General features: G+C 40.0%; 1 protein-coding gene across 1 annotated transcript in view; it reads right to left on the bottom strand.

Annotated features, from left to right (window-relative positions):
- ptprb (protein tyrosine phosphatase receptor type b) overlaps window positions 1-13174 on the bottom strand; it is a 46879-nt gene extending 33705 nt beyond the window's left edge. The window contains exons 1-2 of the mRNA XM_012868655.3: window positions 12810-13174; window positions 6050-6431 (exon numbers count right to left, since the gene is read on the bottom strand). Coding sequence (XP_012724109.2) covers window positions 6050-6431; window positions 12810-12884 — 457 coding nt within the window. The 5' untranslated portion in view covers window positions 12885-13174. The remainder of the gene's footprint in view (window positions 1-6049; window positions 6432-12809) is intronic.
- Between the last annotated feature and the right edge of the window lie 848 nt (window positions 13175-14022).

Here is a 14022-nt window from a genome sequence, read left to right as displayed (position 1 = left end):
CAGATAAAAACCCAGAATGCTGTCTCTCAGAAAAGTAGAATATTGTGAAAAAGTTATAGAAAGTTGAGTTCCACTCAACTTATTTGTATTGTAAACATATTTTACCACAATACCCAGCACTTTAATTTAATAATTTACTTATTTATTTAGTAGGAGAGGAAAGGAAGAACAAGAAGAAAAAAAGAAAAGGTGGAAGAAAGAGGAGCTAAAAGGAAAAGAATGATAAAACAATTATTGAAAAAAACATGTACTTCGTTTAATTGAAAATCTGCAGTTCATATATTGTCCACGAGGGGCGCCGTGTTTTAATCAGCAGATGGTAGCACTGAGCTTCAGATGTGGAAAATTGACTTTAAATAATTTCTTAATTTTTATCTGTTTGATGTATTTTGTCATGCAGGACAGTGATTTTAAGTTCCAAAAAATGTGAATAAATGTTTTTCAACATTGTACGATCACTGTGATCAGTTCTTATGCATAATGCACAAGTAAATGTTTAACTGAGTAAAAGTATTGTTGAAATACTTTTCTTAAAAACACTGAGGTTATTCATAATATGTTTTGTAAAAGTGAAATTAATTTAATATAAAAATCATCAACAAGTCCACATTTATTAGTTCTATTTAATCTTGCAATGAGTTTACTCGTGTGGTCCTCTTGAGATCAGATTAAGTTGAATGCGGCCCCTCAACTAAAATCAGTTTGACACCCCTGAGTGACAGGAACCGTTTTTTTTTTTTCTGTTCAGAGAAAGAAGGTTAACTATTTGTCTTTCAGTGCAATTAAAACACCGTTAAGTAAACATTCATTCTGATGGAAAAGGTGAAAGGGGAGTCCATAATATTTTCACATCACTGTATCTGAGGTGAACATCTCCTAACAGCAGCATCAGTCAACACGCGGCTCAACCCGGCGCCCACTTTTTGCCGCTTCAAGAGTTAAGAAAACTTAAACAAAAGTGCGTAAAGGTCAGCGGAGCCTCCAGAGATAAGAACGCTCCGACTGGACAGCAATGGCTGCGAAGGTTACCGTCGGGACTCGGCCCGGCGCAGCAACGCCCCGTTTCCTTGGAACGCAGCACACACGCACCCTCACACCCTTTCCCACAGAACAAAGAAACAATGGAGGCAGGAAATGGCCGAACCAGAGCTCTGCCCACCATGGAAATGCACACCGAGAGTCCAACTTCTGTTCTGGACGCCCGCCAGCGTGGGGACGCGACGCACACACGCATTTCTAACGCGCACCGCCGCGGCCCTATCGCTGCGCCTCAGCAGGGCTGCGGTTCCTGTAGCTAATCACAGAGCGGCAGAGAGGGGAAGCTTCATGACATTAACTCTGAGACACAGAGGGGGTGTGTGTGTGGGGGGGGGGGGTATGTTTGTTCACTTCAAACAGCCAGAGGTCAGAGGAGATGGAGGACAATGCAAGCAGAGAGGGAGAGCACACAGGTAAAGGTGTTGGAGAGCCGCCTAACATCACCAAACAGGCTGATAATTAAGGTTTGCTCACTCTATGTTCCAGTTATTTAAAAACATCTTGGAAAAAATCCCTTTATTTCTTTAATTCAACAGGAAATGAATGCTGCTTGTCGAAACTTTGATGCAATCAACTGGTTTCCTTATACAGGACATTTTTGACCAATCTGTGTAATATGATTGAACATGACTTTGTAAAGCGCCTTGAGATGACATGTTTCATGATTTGGCGCTATATAAATAAAATTGAATTGAACTGAAGTATGATTAGTCTTTACATTTAAAAACAATGTATAGAGGTTAAGAAGTCATGAAATGGGTCCCTGTACAGCGCAAGAAGGAAAAGAAAACTTGGACTGTAATAGCTATCATCCAAATGGTGTTTTAAATGTATTTTTCGGACCATAAGACGCATTAAATATTCTCCCCAAGTGTGTAATATCACTCCTCCACGTCCACAGCTCTCTATCCGTCTCTGTAGGGAGGACAGAGTAGCTGGACTACACTGCCCTGTTTCTAACATAAGGCCAAAATAAACGTAACTTTTATATTGAATTAACTTATTAGGTTTATTGTTGCTAGCGCGTACTCCAGGCTGCCTTACATGAATGGTCTTCTAGAACAGACATTACAGTCAGGCAGTCTTGTAGACAGCCCAGGGGTCCTATCAGGTAGTGACGCAGCCTACCGTAATGCTCCTAAAATCCATTGAACGGAGCGGCTTCATCGCTAACTAAAGACGTACTTACACATTTGAACATATTTTTGAGACAATTTAAGGATTTTAAGTGCGCCTTATAGTCCGAAAAATATGGTAGACAAGACAAAATAAAATGTCCCACAAGATCATCGGACAGACAGCTGACTGGTCACTGACACCCTCCAAAAAGGATCCGCTAAGTCGTTGCTAAAGAAGCTAGCTGTTTATAGAGTGCAGCATACAAGCATGTTGACAGAAAGTTGAGTGGAAGGAAAAAATGTGGTAGAAAGAGCCGCAGCTAAAACGGACCATTAAAGGGCCATGATTTCATAATTTCATTCCAGTTCACATAGAAATATAAAAAAAATGTGCAGTAACATAAAAGTAGCACCTTTACACAGTTTGTCATCAGTTCATCATTGTGCATCACTTTTCTCTTTTTGGACGTTTCTGGGTTGTTTTAATGTGTTGTGGAAAAACTGACATCTAGTGGCAGGACGATGTTATTACACAGTTAAAAAAAAATAATCAACATTTGCAACAGGAGGCACAGTTTTAACCACTTTATAAATTTTAAAAGGTTATATGCCTCTACTTTATGACATGATATGCCTTTTTTGGCTCAGATAAACTGCCTTGACGGGCCGGATTCGGCCTGCAGACCTTGAATTTGACATATGTGCCGTAGAGGATCTTTGGAGTATTGTCTAGAGGAAGATGAGACACCAGAATGATGCAGATGACCTGAAGGCAGCTGTCAAAGCAATCTGGGCAGCCAGTAACCTGACTCCGCCAGATGGATTTGCTCTGCATATCCATCTGGAAACCTTCCGTTGAAGTAATTTTGGGAAGGGGCTAAAATACTGGTTAGCTGATTGGCCTATGTTGGTGATAGACGGGCCAAATAAATCAATCAGATCAACGAAGCATATGACGTACTAACAGCGACGACGAAAACACAACCACAAGCTCTTGGAGAAACCAGTCGGAAGAAGAGCAAAAACATCTTTTCCTCTGAGAAAAATCTCCAGAGCAGTGTTTTGCTCTTCTTTCAGTGAAGAAATACTCTGTAATTCCGATAAAACTTCCTCGATAGCCACGCTAACGCTAGTTTCATCGGCTGAAGCCGCCATGTTCTTTAGACTGAACTGTCGCGCTTCTTGTTGCGTCACACCTCAACCCGCCTCAAAGCCAACGCTGATTGGACGTTCGTTTGGTGAACTGCTCCAAATTTTCTTTAACGGAGAGTAGCCAGACTGATCTGCGAGTGAAACCTTGAAAGCTCGCGAGATCAGGATGGTCTCACGAGGCCAGGCAGCCAGAACATCTCAGCAGAACCACAGGCTGGTCTCCATGCCACGCCGCATTGATGCAGGAATTCATGGACCCGCTACTGAGTCGGGATACAGGAAACTGCATGGACATACCGTTTAGTAGGAACATCTTCCTGTATTAATAAAGCTTTTTATTATTGTTCTGCAATCATTTTCTATTTTTTGAAAACTGTGTTTTTAATTTACTGCAGTTAATCTGTTAAAATGTGAGGCTGGAGGCGCTGAAATTTTGGTGAAATGAAAAAATTAAATCCTAGCTTTGGCCAAGCTACCATCTAGGAGCTCTAAACGCAGGTTCAGCAGGATAATAGTAGCTGCATCCTTCATCCTTCTCTCATGCCTTCTCTGCAAACCACCAAAGGTGCCGTGCTCTGTTTCAATAGGCCGACACAACCCCTCCAGCCTCTAAGGTGACCTTCATCAAACTCAAAGTGCTAATTATGCCGTCTTATGGCTCTACGAGGCAGATTTTACGTCTGCCGACCAGCAGATGCTCATTGATCTGCCACTCGTCAATCATCTTCAGCCCCTTCACTGGACCCAATCCAGACCAAATCGGGTCTTTCCCTCTGGGAGCCGAAGTAGTTAAATGTATAAATCATGGAAGTGTGCGAAGGGGACACAGCGACCTTTTGACAACGGATATGTAGTCAGACAGGTAGCCTAAGTGGCTGTCAGCATTATGAATGACGTCAAAGTGAAGGAAATGCGTCTTTGCTGGAAGTCAACAGCTTAAATACGCAGAGGAACGGAAGAGTAAACAGCATCTGTAGACGGGGATGTGTTCACATAAAGTCGAAAACAGCAGAATAACCGAGAGCAAAACGAGTTCTGCACTGTAAAAAGGGAACTAAAAGTAAGTGAAATTTTCTTGAAATTCGTTTATTTTTCCTTGATTTGAAAACCTAAATAAGATTATTTGCCAATGGAAAGAGAATGTCTACCCCTAAAATAAGATAATTAGAAATCCTGCACTTGAAATAAGATGATGGAGATAAATTCTTCTTATTTAAGTGCGAAAATCTTATTCCATTGGCAAATAGTTTTATTTACCTGCTCAAATCAATGAAAAATACTCTGAATTCAAGAGCATTTTACCTACTTTTAGTTCCCTTTTAGCAGTGTGGGAGTTTGAGGCGTGCTTCAAACAAACTCAACGATGGTTAAACCTCCACAGACATTTTTTTAATGTTACATTTTCTCAAGATTTCACCGTGTTGATGCAAACGGAGAGAAATGTGTCCAGAACAAGTGTTTTGTCATTAATTTTACATTTTTATGCTTTTTATATGGCTTTTAAACTAAGAAAAAAAACTGCCTTCTTGTGCCATTTTATTTCATTCAAAATATTATTTTAAATAATGTACAACTATTTATTTTCCAATTAAATTGTCTGCTAAAAATCCTGCTACAACCTCAAATTTAATTGTTCGTTTGTCTAGGTAAATATATTTTTAATATACTGCAACTTAGGAATTCATAACACAAGAAAAAGAAGACTAAATATGTTTAAAAGAGCTTTTTTGTGTCTCAGAGGATAAGGTGGAGCCAAAAACTAAAAGACCCACAAGAATGAAATAATCGGCAGAAAATATTTAAAAAAAGAAATTTCCAATTAGCTCCAAATCTCTCAGGTTGACATGAAGACTGAGGATTCATTTAAGCCAGGGGTGTCAAACATACGGCCCGCGGGCCGGTTAGTTTTTTTTCTTTTCCCAGTGTCCTGTCTGGTAACGTGGCAATAATAATTGTTGTCTTAATGCCAAAAAGAGCTCATCAGATTTGACTTTCACAAGTGGAGCAGTACTGCTTTTGCCATAGTGCTCCGCTTGATTTATGAATGTGAATAGTTTTATTATAATTCATGCGGGGAATATCTCAAATGATATGGACACTACAATGGGAAAGTAGGAGAGGAAAGGAAGAACAAGAAGAAAAAAAAGAAAAAGGTGAAAGAAAGAGGAGATAAAAGGAAGAGAATAATAAAACAATTATTGAAAAAAACGTACTTCGTTCAATTGAAAATCTGCAGTTCCTATATTGTCCACGAGGGGCGCTGTGTTTTAATCAGCAGATGGTAGCACTGAGCTTCAGATGTGGAAAATAGATTTTAAATAATTTCTTAATTTTTATCTGTTTGATGTATTTTGTCATGCAGGACAGTGTTTTTAAGTTCCATAAAATGTGAATAAATGTTTTTCAGCATTGTACAATCACTGTGATCAGTTATTATGCATAATGCACAAGTAAATGTTTAACTGAGTAAAAGTATTGTTGAAATTGCACATACTTTTCTTAAAAACGCTGATGTTATTCATAATATATTGTGTAAAAGTGAAATGCTTTTAATATAAAAATCAACAACAAGTCCACATTTATTAGTTCTATTTAATCTTGCAATGAGTTTACTCGTGTGGCCCTCTTGAGATCAGACTAAGCTGAATGCGGCTCCTCAACTAAAATCAGTTTGACACCCCTGATCTCAGCCATGGTTCTGATTTATTCAGAGATCTGATGGGAACATGAAGAGAGCTTACTGGTGTGCACGGTGACGTTTGCCGACTCGTCGTCCGTCTGCGACCAAACCTGCAGCTGATAGGCGGCTCCGGCTTCCAGGTGATCCAACACGCAGGTGAAAACCTCCGACCTGCTGCCGTTTCCTCCCTCCTCGCCTTCGACACGCGGTGGCTCTGTCGCTCGGTCCGCTTCCTGTCCCCCTACGGTCTCATTCCTCCGCCGTTCCCGTTCTGGGGTCCTTCGACAGTCGGAGGCGTCGGCTCCGGCGTCCGGCGACGTCACGGAGAAGGAGCAGTTCTGTCCAGGTGTGCTCACGGTCAGAGAGACGGAGCTCAGGCTGGACTCTGATCCAGACACAGAGATGCTGCAGGGATCCTCTGGGGGAGCTGCACTGCTCACAACCTGACGGCAGGATAGAGACAGAGAGCCTCATCAAAGTGTCGGTAAGCTCAGTTTAGGATCACATCTAAGATATTTTCAGGAAAAAAATATGATTTGCATTTTAGACCTACATAAAATCTAACATGAACAAGAGGTAAATACGACTTTTAAACACCGTCGGCTGACTTCCAGTGTCCTCTTACTGTATATGTCAGGCTTCGTATTTAGGAAACCAATTACATTCCTGAAAGAAAACTTAATATAATAAACAGTTTTAAGCCAGAAAGTCGGTTTAAGGACCATATATTCAGAACATAGCATTGTTGTCCTATTATTATCAACATTATTAACATGTTACACACGTTTCTGTGTGATTTAGGTTTCCTTCCACCAGCTTCTCACATTATCCCACTAGAAGAGCCTTTTGTCCCCAAGCTATAACTTCCTGGTTGTGTCTCCAACTGCTTCAGTTTTTCTACATCAAGTTCTTTTGCTAATGAAGTCGCTCCTCCAGCGGAACACCCCCACAGGATGATGCTGCCACCCTCGGGTGAACTTCACACGTCCGCAGACGTTTTACTTTTCATAGACGTCCGTCTTCAACTTTCACATTTTTGTTCTACAGCTGTAACGACGGTGGTCCTGACCAAACGCTTGTCCCACAGAACATGTCTCCAAAAATTAACATATTTGTCTTTTGCTTTTGAAGTAATGGCTTCTTCCTCGCCGAGCGGCCTTTCAGGTTCGGTCACTAAAGAAATTGTTTCACGGTTGATCTTATTGACCATTTCTTATGAGCTTCAGCACACTGCAAAAAGGGAACTAAAAAGTAAAGTAAAATTTTCATGAAATGAGTGTATTTGTCCTTGATATGAGCCGTCAAGGTTAAATGATCAACCAAAGGAATAAGATTTTTGATCTCAACTCCTCTCCATCATCGTATTTCAAGTGCAGTTTATCTAAATATCTTATTTTAGGGGTAAAAATATTCATTCCTTGGGCCGATAATGTTATTTACCTGCTCAAATCAAGGAAAAATGCACTTATTTCAAGAAGCTTTTACTTACTTTTAGTTCCCTTTTTGCAGTGAAGTCATGACATCACTGTTTGAAGATTGAAGTTGGAGAAAGCTGTCATTAAGCAAATAAACACAATTTTGACAAACCTTAATTACCTTAACCAGATGAAACTGAGTCTAATTTAATGTCAGACACTGAGAAAAAAAACCGTTGTCTTTTCATGTGGTGCATCAAGTGTTTAGTTTTTACTGCATAGATAAATAACACATTGACAAACGAACAAATTTAAGACCCAGTACGAGAAATCTCGGCCTATTACAAGTTTTTAACACTTAAAATGACAAAATGGTGTTCAGGTGTTCCTAAATTTGTGTCCAGCTTTAGGGGGAAAGTGTGGATGAGTAACAATAAGCTCCTCCAGGTCATCAACAAACATCAGTTTCTGCTCATTTCTATTTAGAAACTAAAGCTGCAAAGCTTCAAAGTCTTCAGATTACAGTGTTTTTCTTCAAGCAGCAGCTGTTTTATTTGAAATGAATTTAATGCTTTTGCTTTTAAACTTGTAAACACGAAACACAAGATGGATTTAACGGGGTGAGAGAAAAGAAAGAGAGAAAGCAGAGAAATTTCTAAAGACATGTAGCTGCAGGAAACTTATAGGAACCTGTCTGAGAAGCAGGAAAAAGCAAACTTTTACAGCCGGCTTTCATGTCTGCAGGGGACAGGTGTCCAAGTCTGGAAAACAAGTCCGAGGCTGGAGAGCAGCTTTGATGCTATTGTTCTGAGAAACGTTTAGGAGGCCGATAAAAACTTAAACCGAAGGCCACATTCTTCCTCTTTCTTACCAGACGTTAACCTCATCTAAATATCTGATTCATGACGAGGCAGAATATTATGACCACCACAGGGAAAGTGAATAACACTAATCATCTCTTCGTTAAGACGACTCATGGTAGGTGGGACACATAAGAAATTTTAATTTAACATTTTGTTCTCAAGCCAGAGATGTTAAGTCAAATATCAAGTCTCCTATTGAACAAAACAAATATTTTCTCATCAAATCAAACATCTGGGCCGCTGTAGGCTTAGACTCCAAACCTCAACTGTTATGTCCTCAGGCCTCAATTATTATATGAACATCTAATAATTTTCTTTAAATCTCTTAGTATGCATTAAAATCTTGTCTTTTAATCATTTAAATTTAATTCTCCATCTAAAAATCTGCTAAGAGGATGATTTATATAATTTTACAATGGATAAATGGTAAAATTTACACAATTAGAACTGCAAATAGACATTTATGCTCTAAGAAATAAAAGAAACCACCTTTAAGGTTTTAATGTTGAATTTCTGCTTTTATATCTCTATAATAATTAACTTAAAACTGTTTGTCCCCATCGTCCTATTGTCCTTCATTAGACTAAATCTGGTTTGGAGAGTTTTCTTCTCCTCGCTCTGAGTTGCAGAAGTTTTAGAAGAAAAAAAATCCTCATTTAAAACCTTAGATCTGAAATTCTCTACCGTTAAGAATTAGGACCAAAGGTATAAATAAATTAAAACACGACAAACAAGAAAGTGCAGGAAGTAAATAAGCTCAGCTTGTGAAAAAAAGGGAACAAGAAGTGCTTCTATTTTGATATTCTCAGCAGGAAGTGTAATGTAGCATCAAGATAAAGTTATTTATGAATCTACATGAAAACAGATTATTATGAGTCCTTAACATCCTATAATAATTCACCAATGTTGCTGGATAACAGTGAAGCTCATCCTTTCTCAGTAAAACACGAGCAGCTGCAGCCTGTAGCTCACAGACGGGCTTTCCTTCACTCTTTATTACAGGAGATAAAAACTGATAAAAAGACTTTATTTAGACCTCCAGTCTAAATAAAGTCTGAAATATTTTACTTTTGCGACTTAAGTGCAACTTAAGTCAGGCGTCTTAAACTTTTAAAAGCCTCAAACCTGCGTTCTGCTAAGTTTCCCCAGAGGTCAGTATCTATAAAAACATCTTAATTACTTAACTGTTTTTTTCTTTTCTTTTTACCATTCCATAATGCATTACTGATTTTTGTTTTGTATTTTAGTCAACAGATAATTTAGCTGGTAATTAGCTTTTATTGCACTTGACTTTTTCTGGGTTTTATGACAAATGTTTAATCTTTGCATTTCCTAATTCCACTTTTTATTATCTTTTCTTTTTAGCTATATCTCTGGCTTTACTTCTGTTTTTAAGTCTTTATAATATTTTTTCTTGTGTTTTCTTTTTTTTTTACTTAGTTTTTTACTGTAAAGCACTTTTCTGTTACACTTTCAGCTGAATGCAAAATGCTCTGCACTTTATAGACCCGCTGCTAACATCTCTGCATCAGTTTAGCCCATGGAGGTCCAACCCACTGTTTGGCAGGTGGTCATAATGTTATGCCTTATCTTTATAAGCATAAAAGAGGGAAAAACTATTTAAATATGTAACCATTAGAACACATCATCACAATTTCTGAGCTTAAAACCCAATCCAGAAGTTGCTATCAGAACGTCTGCTCCGGTTTCACTTCATGACGTAATTTTTTGCACTTCTTAATATCCAACCAACCACTGTGACACTTTGGTGAAGTTTTCTCATTTTGCAACACCTCAGATGTTCTGGCTCTGAGAAAACCGAGCCGTGAGGAGACGGCCGCTCCTCCCGCCGCCAAATCAGGAGTAAATCCTCTGAAAGGAGAAATTTTAGTCGAATTTCCTGCTCAGTCTGACACACAGAAATAGGGAAAACATGAAGCTTTAGGAATATTTGTCCAAAGTGACATCTCTGACTTACATTGGGGGGGAAAACATGTCAGCTGATATTTTTCATTCAGTATAAAAAGCCAAAGCTGATGTGTAAATTAGGACAAATTAAACGTTTCCTGACTAGTTTTCTATAAAGAGACACAGCAGCAGCATCAGGCGGCTGCTGTGACAGATAATCAGCCGCCGCCATTTAAAGACGGCCGTCACGTTTCGGGTCCTCTTGGTGTGTGTGCGGTAACGCCGTCGGTGGCGGCCGCTTTGAGCTGAAAACCGGGAAGCGGAGCAGAAAATGAAGTTCAGGGAGTTCAGAGATGACAGAGACGGGAAGAGCAGGAAGCGATCCAGGGGAAAATCAAACTGGAAAACAAAATATTAGCCGTACTGCTGGTGGACGATGAGGGAAGCTCAACAATCTGCTTTAAGTCTGCAGAATCAAGAGCAACTAATTTCAGCTCCTCTATGCAGAGTAAAATTACACCGTTACAGTTTCTTTGCAGTAACTGTGTTTGTCGTGAACCAAACAGGATTTTAAATCCGAGACATAACGTTCATTCACCGCCCCGCTGACCCGTTATCGTTAAGCACCAATTAACCGTCTTAATGATTGACAGGATTGTTTGTTTTACTATTTTTCTCACACTGCTGCTTCCATCAGAGCATCAATTAATACAAATACATCTAAATATACCGCTTGTCTGTGCAGACCAGGATTAAATTACATAAAAATCACATTCATGTCACCACCGTCTTGAAGAACCCGATCAAGTTTTTTTTAAGAGCAGATTTTTGTGTTTGAGCCGTTTGTGGAACTGCAAAGAAGTTGTAAATACTTTTTTGTTTCATCTCTTCTGCAGCGAGGGGGAACTCACAAACAAAAACATTTAATTAGCCTAAAGTTAACGGACCTGCAGGTCAAACGAGATAAAAAAGGGGATTCTTTAGCACCGTCGACAGAAGGCTGGTCGGCTCCATCCTCCTAACAAGATTAGTTTTCAGTCTTTAGAGTTTTTGTCATGTCGGAGGACCAATCTTCACACCGTCAACGTTCCAGATGAGAGGAGGAGGTTCTAGTCGGAGATCTTCTGATCTGTGACCTTGTGCATAACGGTTCCACCTCAGGTTCTCCAAACCAAGCCGGGTCCAGACCAGCGGTTTTCAGTCCTGGGCTTTGTGTTCAGGATGTTTCTCTGCTCCAGCACACCTGATGAACCTCCTCAGGGTCCCACAAAGGGCTGCATACGCCTGTTAATCAGCCATTCAATCAAGACAGGTGTGTTGCTGCAGGTAAACACCTGCCTACAACAGGCAGCTCGAGAATTCAGAACCACAGGGCCAGACGAACATGACCGGGTTTCGTGGAAACAAGCTCAGAGGAAGAGCAGAGAGAAATCCTGGTGTCTGTGATGGGATGAGAGGACCCCCAGTCTGCAGGGCTGATGATGCACAGGACGCCTACGTCGCTTTTTAAGCCTCGTTAGTAGCTCAGGTGCAGAGGGTGTCCTTGACAGGCCTGTCTGCAATTCATATTTGGCTGATTTAAAAACGTTCAGAGCGTCACGAGGAGGAAAAACCTGAAGGAAAAGAACAGCATGGAGCTGCAGAAACCTCCAAAGAATCTTGATTAGCATCTTTACTAATATCTTCAGGTCCTAAATTAATAAAAAATGTAATTAAAAAGAAAATGATGACCTGCTTGCGTCTTCAAAATAAACCGGCAGCTCTATTAAATACGCAGCCGACTCCGACAGACAAACATTTCAATAGATTCATCCTTTCAATCCAAATAAAACTTGATTTTCTGTTTCTCTTCTACACTTTGAGGATTTCATGCGGTTTTGTTTCTGCTTCGTTTTTCCTATCTTCCTCATTTTTTGCCATCTATAAATTAATTACATTTTACTTTAGATGTGGAACAAAAAAAGAATTAACCAAAAAATTATTTTTACCTCAAACACAGATTTAGGTTTTTGCGGGATTATTTAACACATTTTTTTAAAAATGTTTAAAAGTTAATTTCAGCTTTTTTTATTTTCCATGGTCTGAAGAGCATTTAAAGTTTAGCACCTTCTCCCTGCAGATCTTTATTTGCTCATTTTAATAAAAAAGGGTCTCCTTTAGAGCATAACTTAGTTTTCATGACCCAGAATAAACATTTAGGAAGAAAAGAACAAAAACAACCTCGTTTCAAACAAAGTTTCCAAACCAGCTGTTTGATGGCGTTCTTCTTTCTCTTTGTGTTTTTAGTCCTGAAATTTACAGCTAGAGAAATTATTTCTCTCACTTTCTGAATATTGAGTTTCTGCAGCTGAGATATAAAGGAGGCATCAAGCAGTAACTATTTCACTTCATGATGTTTTTAACTTTAATAAAGCTGAGAAAAAGGTTTTCTCTCTAACTTTCAATGCAGCCTAAAGAGCCTCAGAAGACATTATGACTGATGTATTTCACACCTTACAGGCAACAATTGTTCACCATGAAAAACGGTTCTACGTTAGACTGTCTTGTAAACAAAAAAACATAATGTTTTCGCCTAAATAAGCATAAAAAAGTGGATGAAATGTGGCGAACGCCGGCTTGGATTGGGCAGACTGACCTGGAGCAGCAGCAGCAGCGAGGTGAACCCCAGGCAGCAGGAGAAACTTCCAGCTTTACATTTCAACATTTTCATCGTCCTTCAGATCCTCAGTAGGAGCACGCACCACCATAATCCTGAGGTCCGAGATGTTCCCAAGGCAGATACTCCCCCCGTTTAATCTCCAAGTTGTCTTCTCTGCTGTCCGCCGTGTGTAAAACAAAGCGTCCTTCTGTCACCTGCAAAACAAACTAATTCCTTATTTTGTGTTAAATGCGTCTCCTCGTGGAACCGTTTCCATCCTGGACTCAGACCTCCTCAGACTGGACCTTTTCCTCTCTGGACCTGTCTCACCAGCTGCTCTCTTCCTGCCTGTCTGTCTGTCCGAGGTGTCGACGCTCCGACTCTCCAAACGGACTTCCTGAATCGGGCCGACAGCCCTGAGTCACGGCAAAGGCACGACGACAAACCCAGCGGAGATGGAGACTATTAATAGGCCCTGCAGGAGAAACAGCAGCACACCTAGCCGCTCCGACAACACAGGCAGATGATAAAAATACAGAGTCGGATAAAAGTTCTCTCCATTTCTAAGTGTCATTTTGCTGCTTTGGTGGCTCTGAAGAATAAATTAGAACGCTGCTTTTACTCTACAGATAAACACAGATGTCTCACATAAGGAGCACATGAATAGATCACAAACACTCAGCATTCTGAAGCAGGTTTGATCAGTTTAAGCCTTCTGAGTGTTGAAGTGAGAGGGAACACCATGGTGGGATACAAAGAGCCTGCCAAGGCCTCCAGGAAGAAGACAGTAGCAACGTATAAATCAGAAGAGTGATTTAAATTAGCCTTGGAAGATTTTGAAAGCAGCCATTTCCTTGTATGGAAAGGTGCCGACCAGGGAGGGACGTTCAATTCAGTTCAATTTAAGGAAACATCAACAAAGACCGCAGGATGTCAGGACTAACAGTGTTTGGACAGAAATCTAAAAGTACAATATTCTCGTGAAAAGAACCTAATTTTTAACTGTGAAGCACGGAGGGGGAAGTGTCATGGTCTGAGGACGCATTACTGCAGCAGCTCCTAGCATGAACTCTTCAGATGTGTAAAAACAAAATGCATAAAGAACTAGAACTGGACCCTGCAACCTAAAAGTACCAAGTATTGGCTGAAAAGTAAGAAATGGCATGTCCAGGAATGGCCTAGTCAAAGGGTAGATGGAGACAAGAAGCTC

This window comes from Fundulus heteroclitus, chromosome 17 (genome assembly GCF_011125445.2).
Source record: "Fundulus heteroclitus isolate FHET01 chromosome 17, MU-UCD_Fhet_4.1, whole genome shotgun sequence".
NCBI classification, from domain to species: Eukaryota; Metazoa; Chordata; class Actinopteri; order Cyprinodontiformes; family Fundulidae; genus Fundulus; species Fundulus heteroclitus.
Note: the sequence above shows the minus strand (reverse complement) of the source record. Positions and strands in the feature narration are given on the sequence as shown.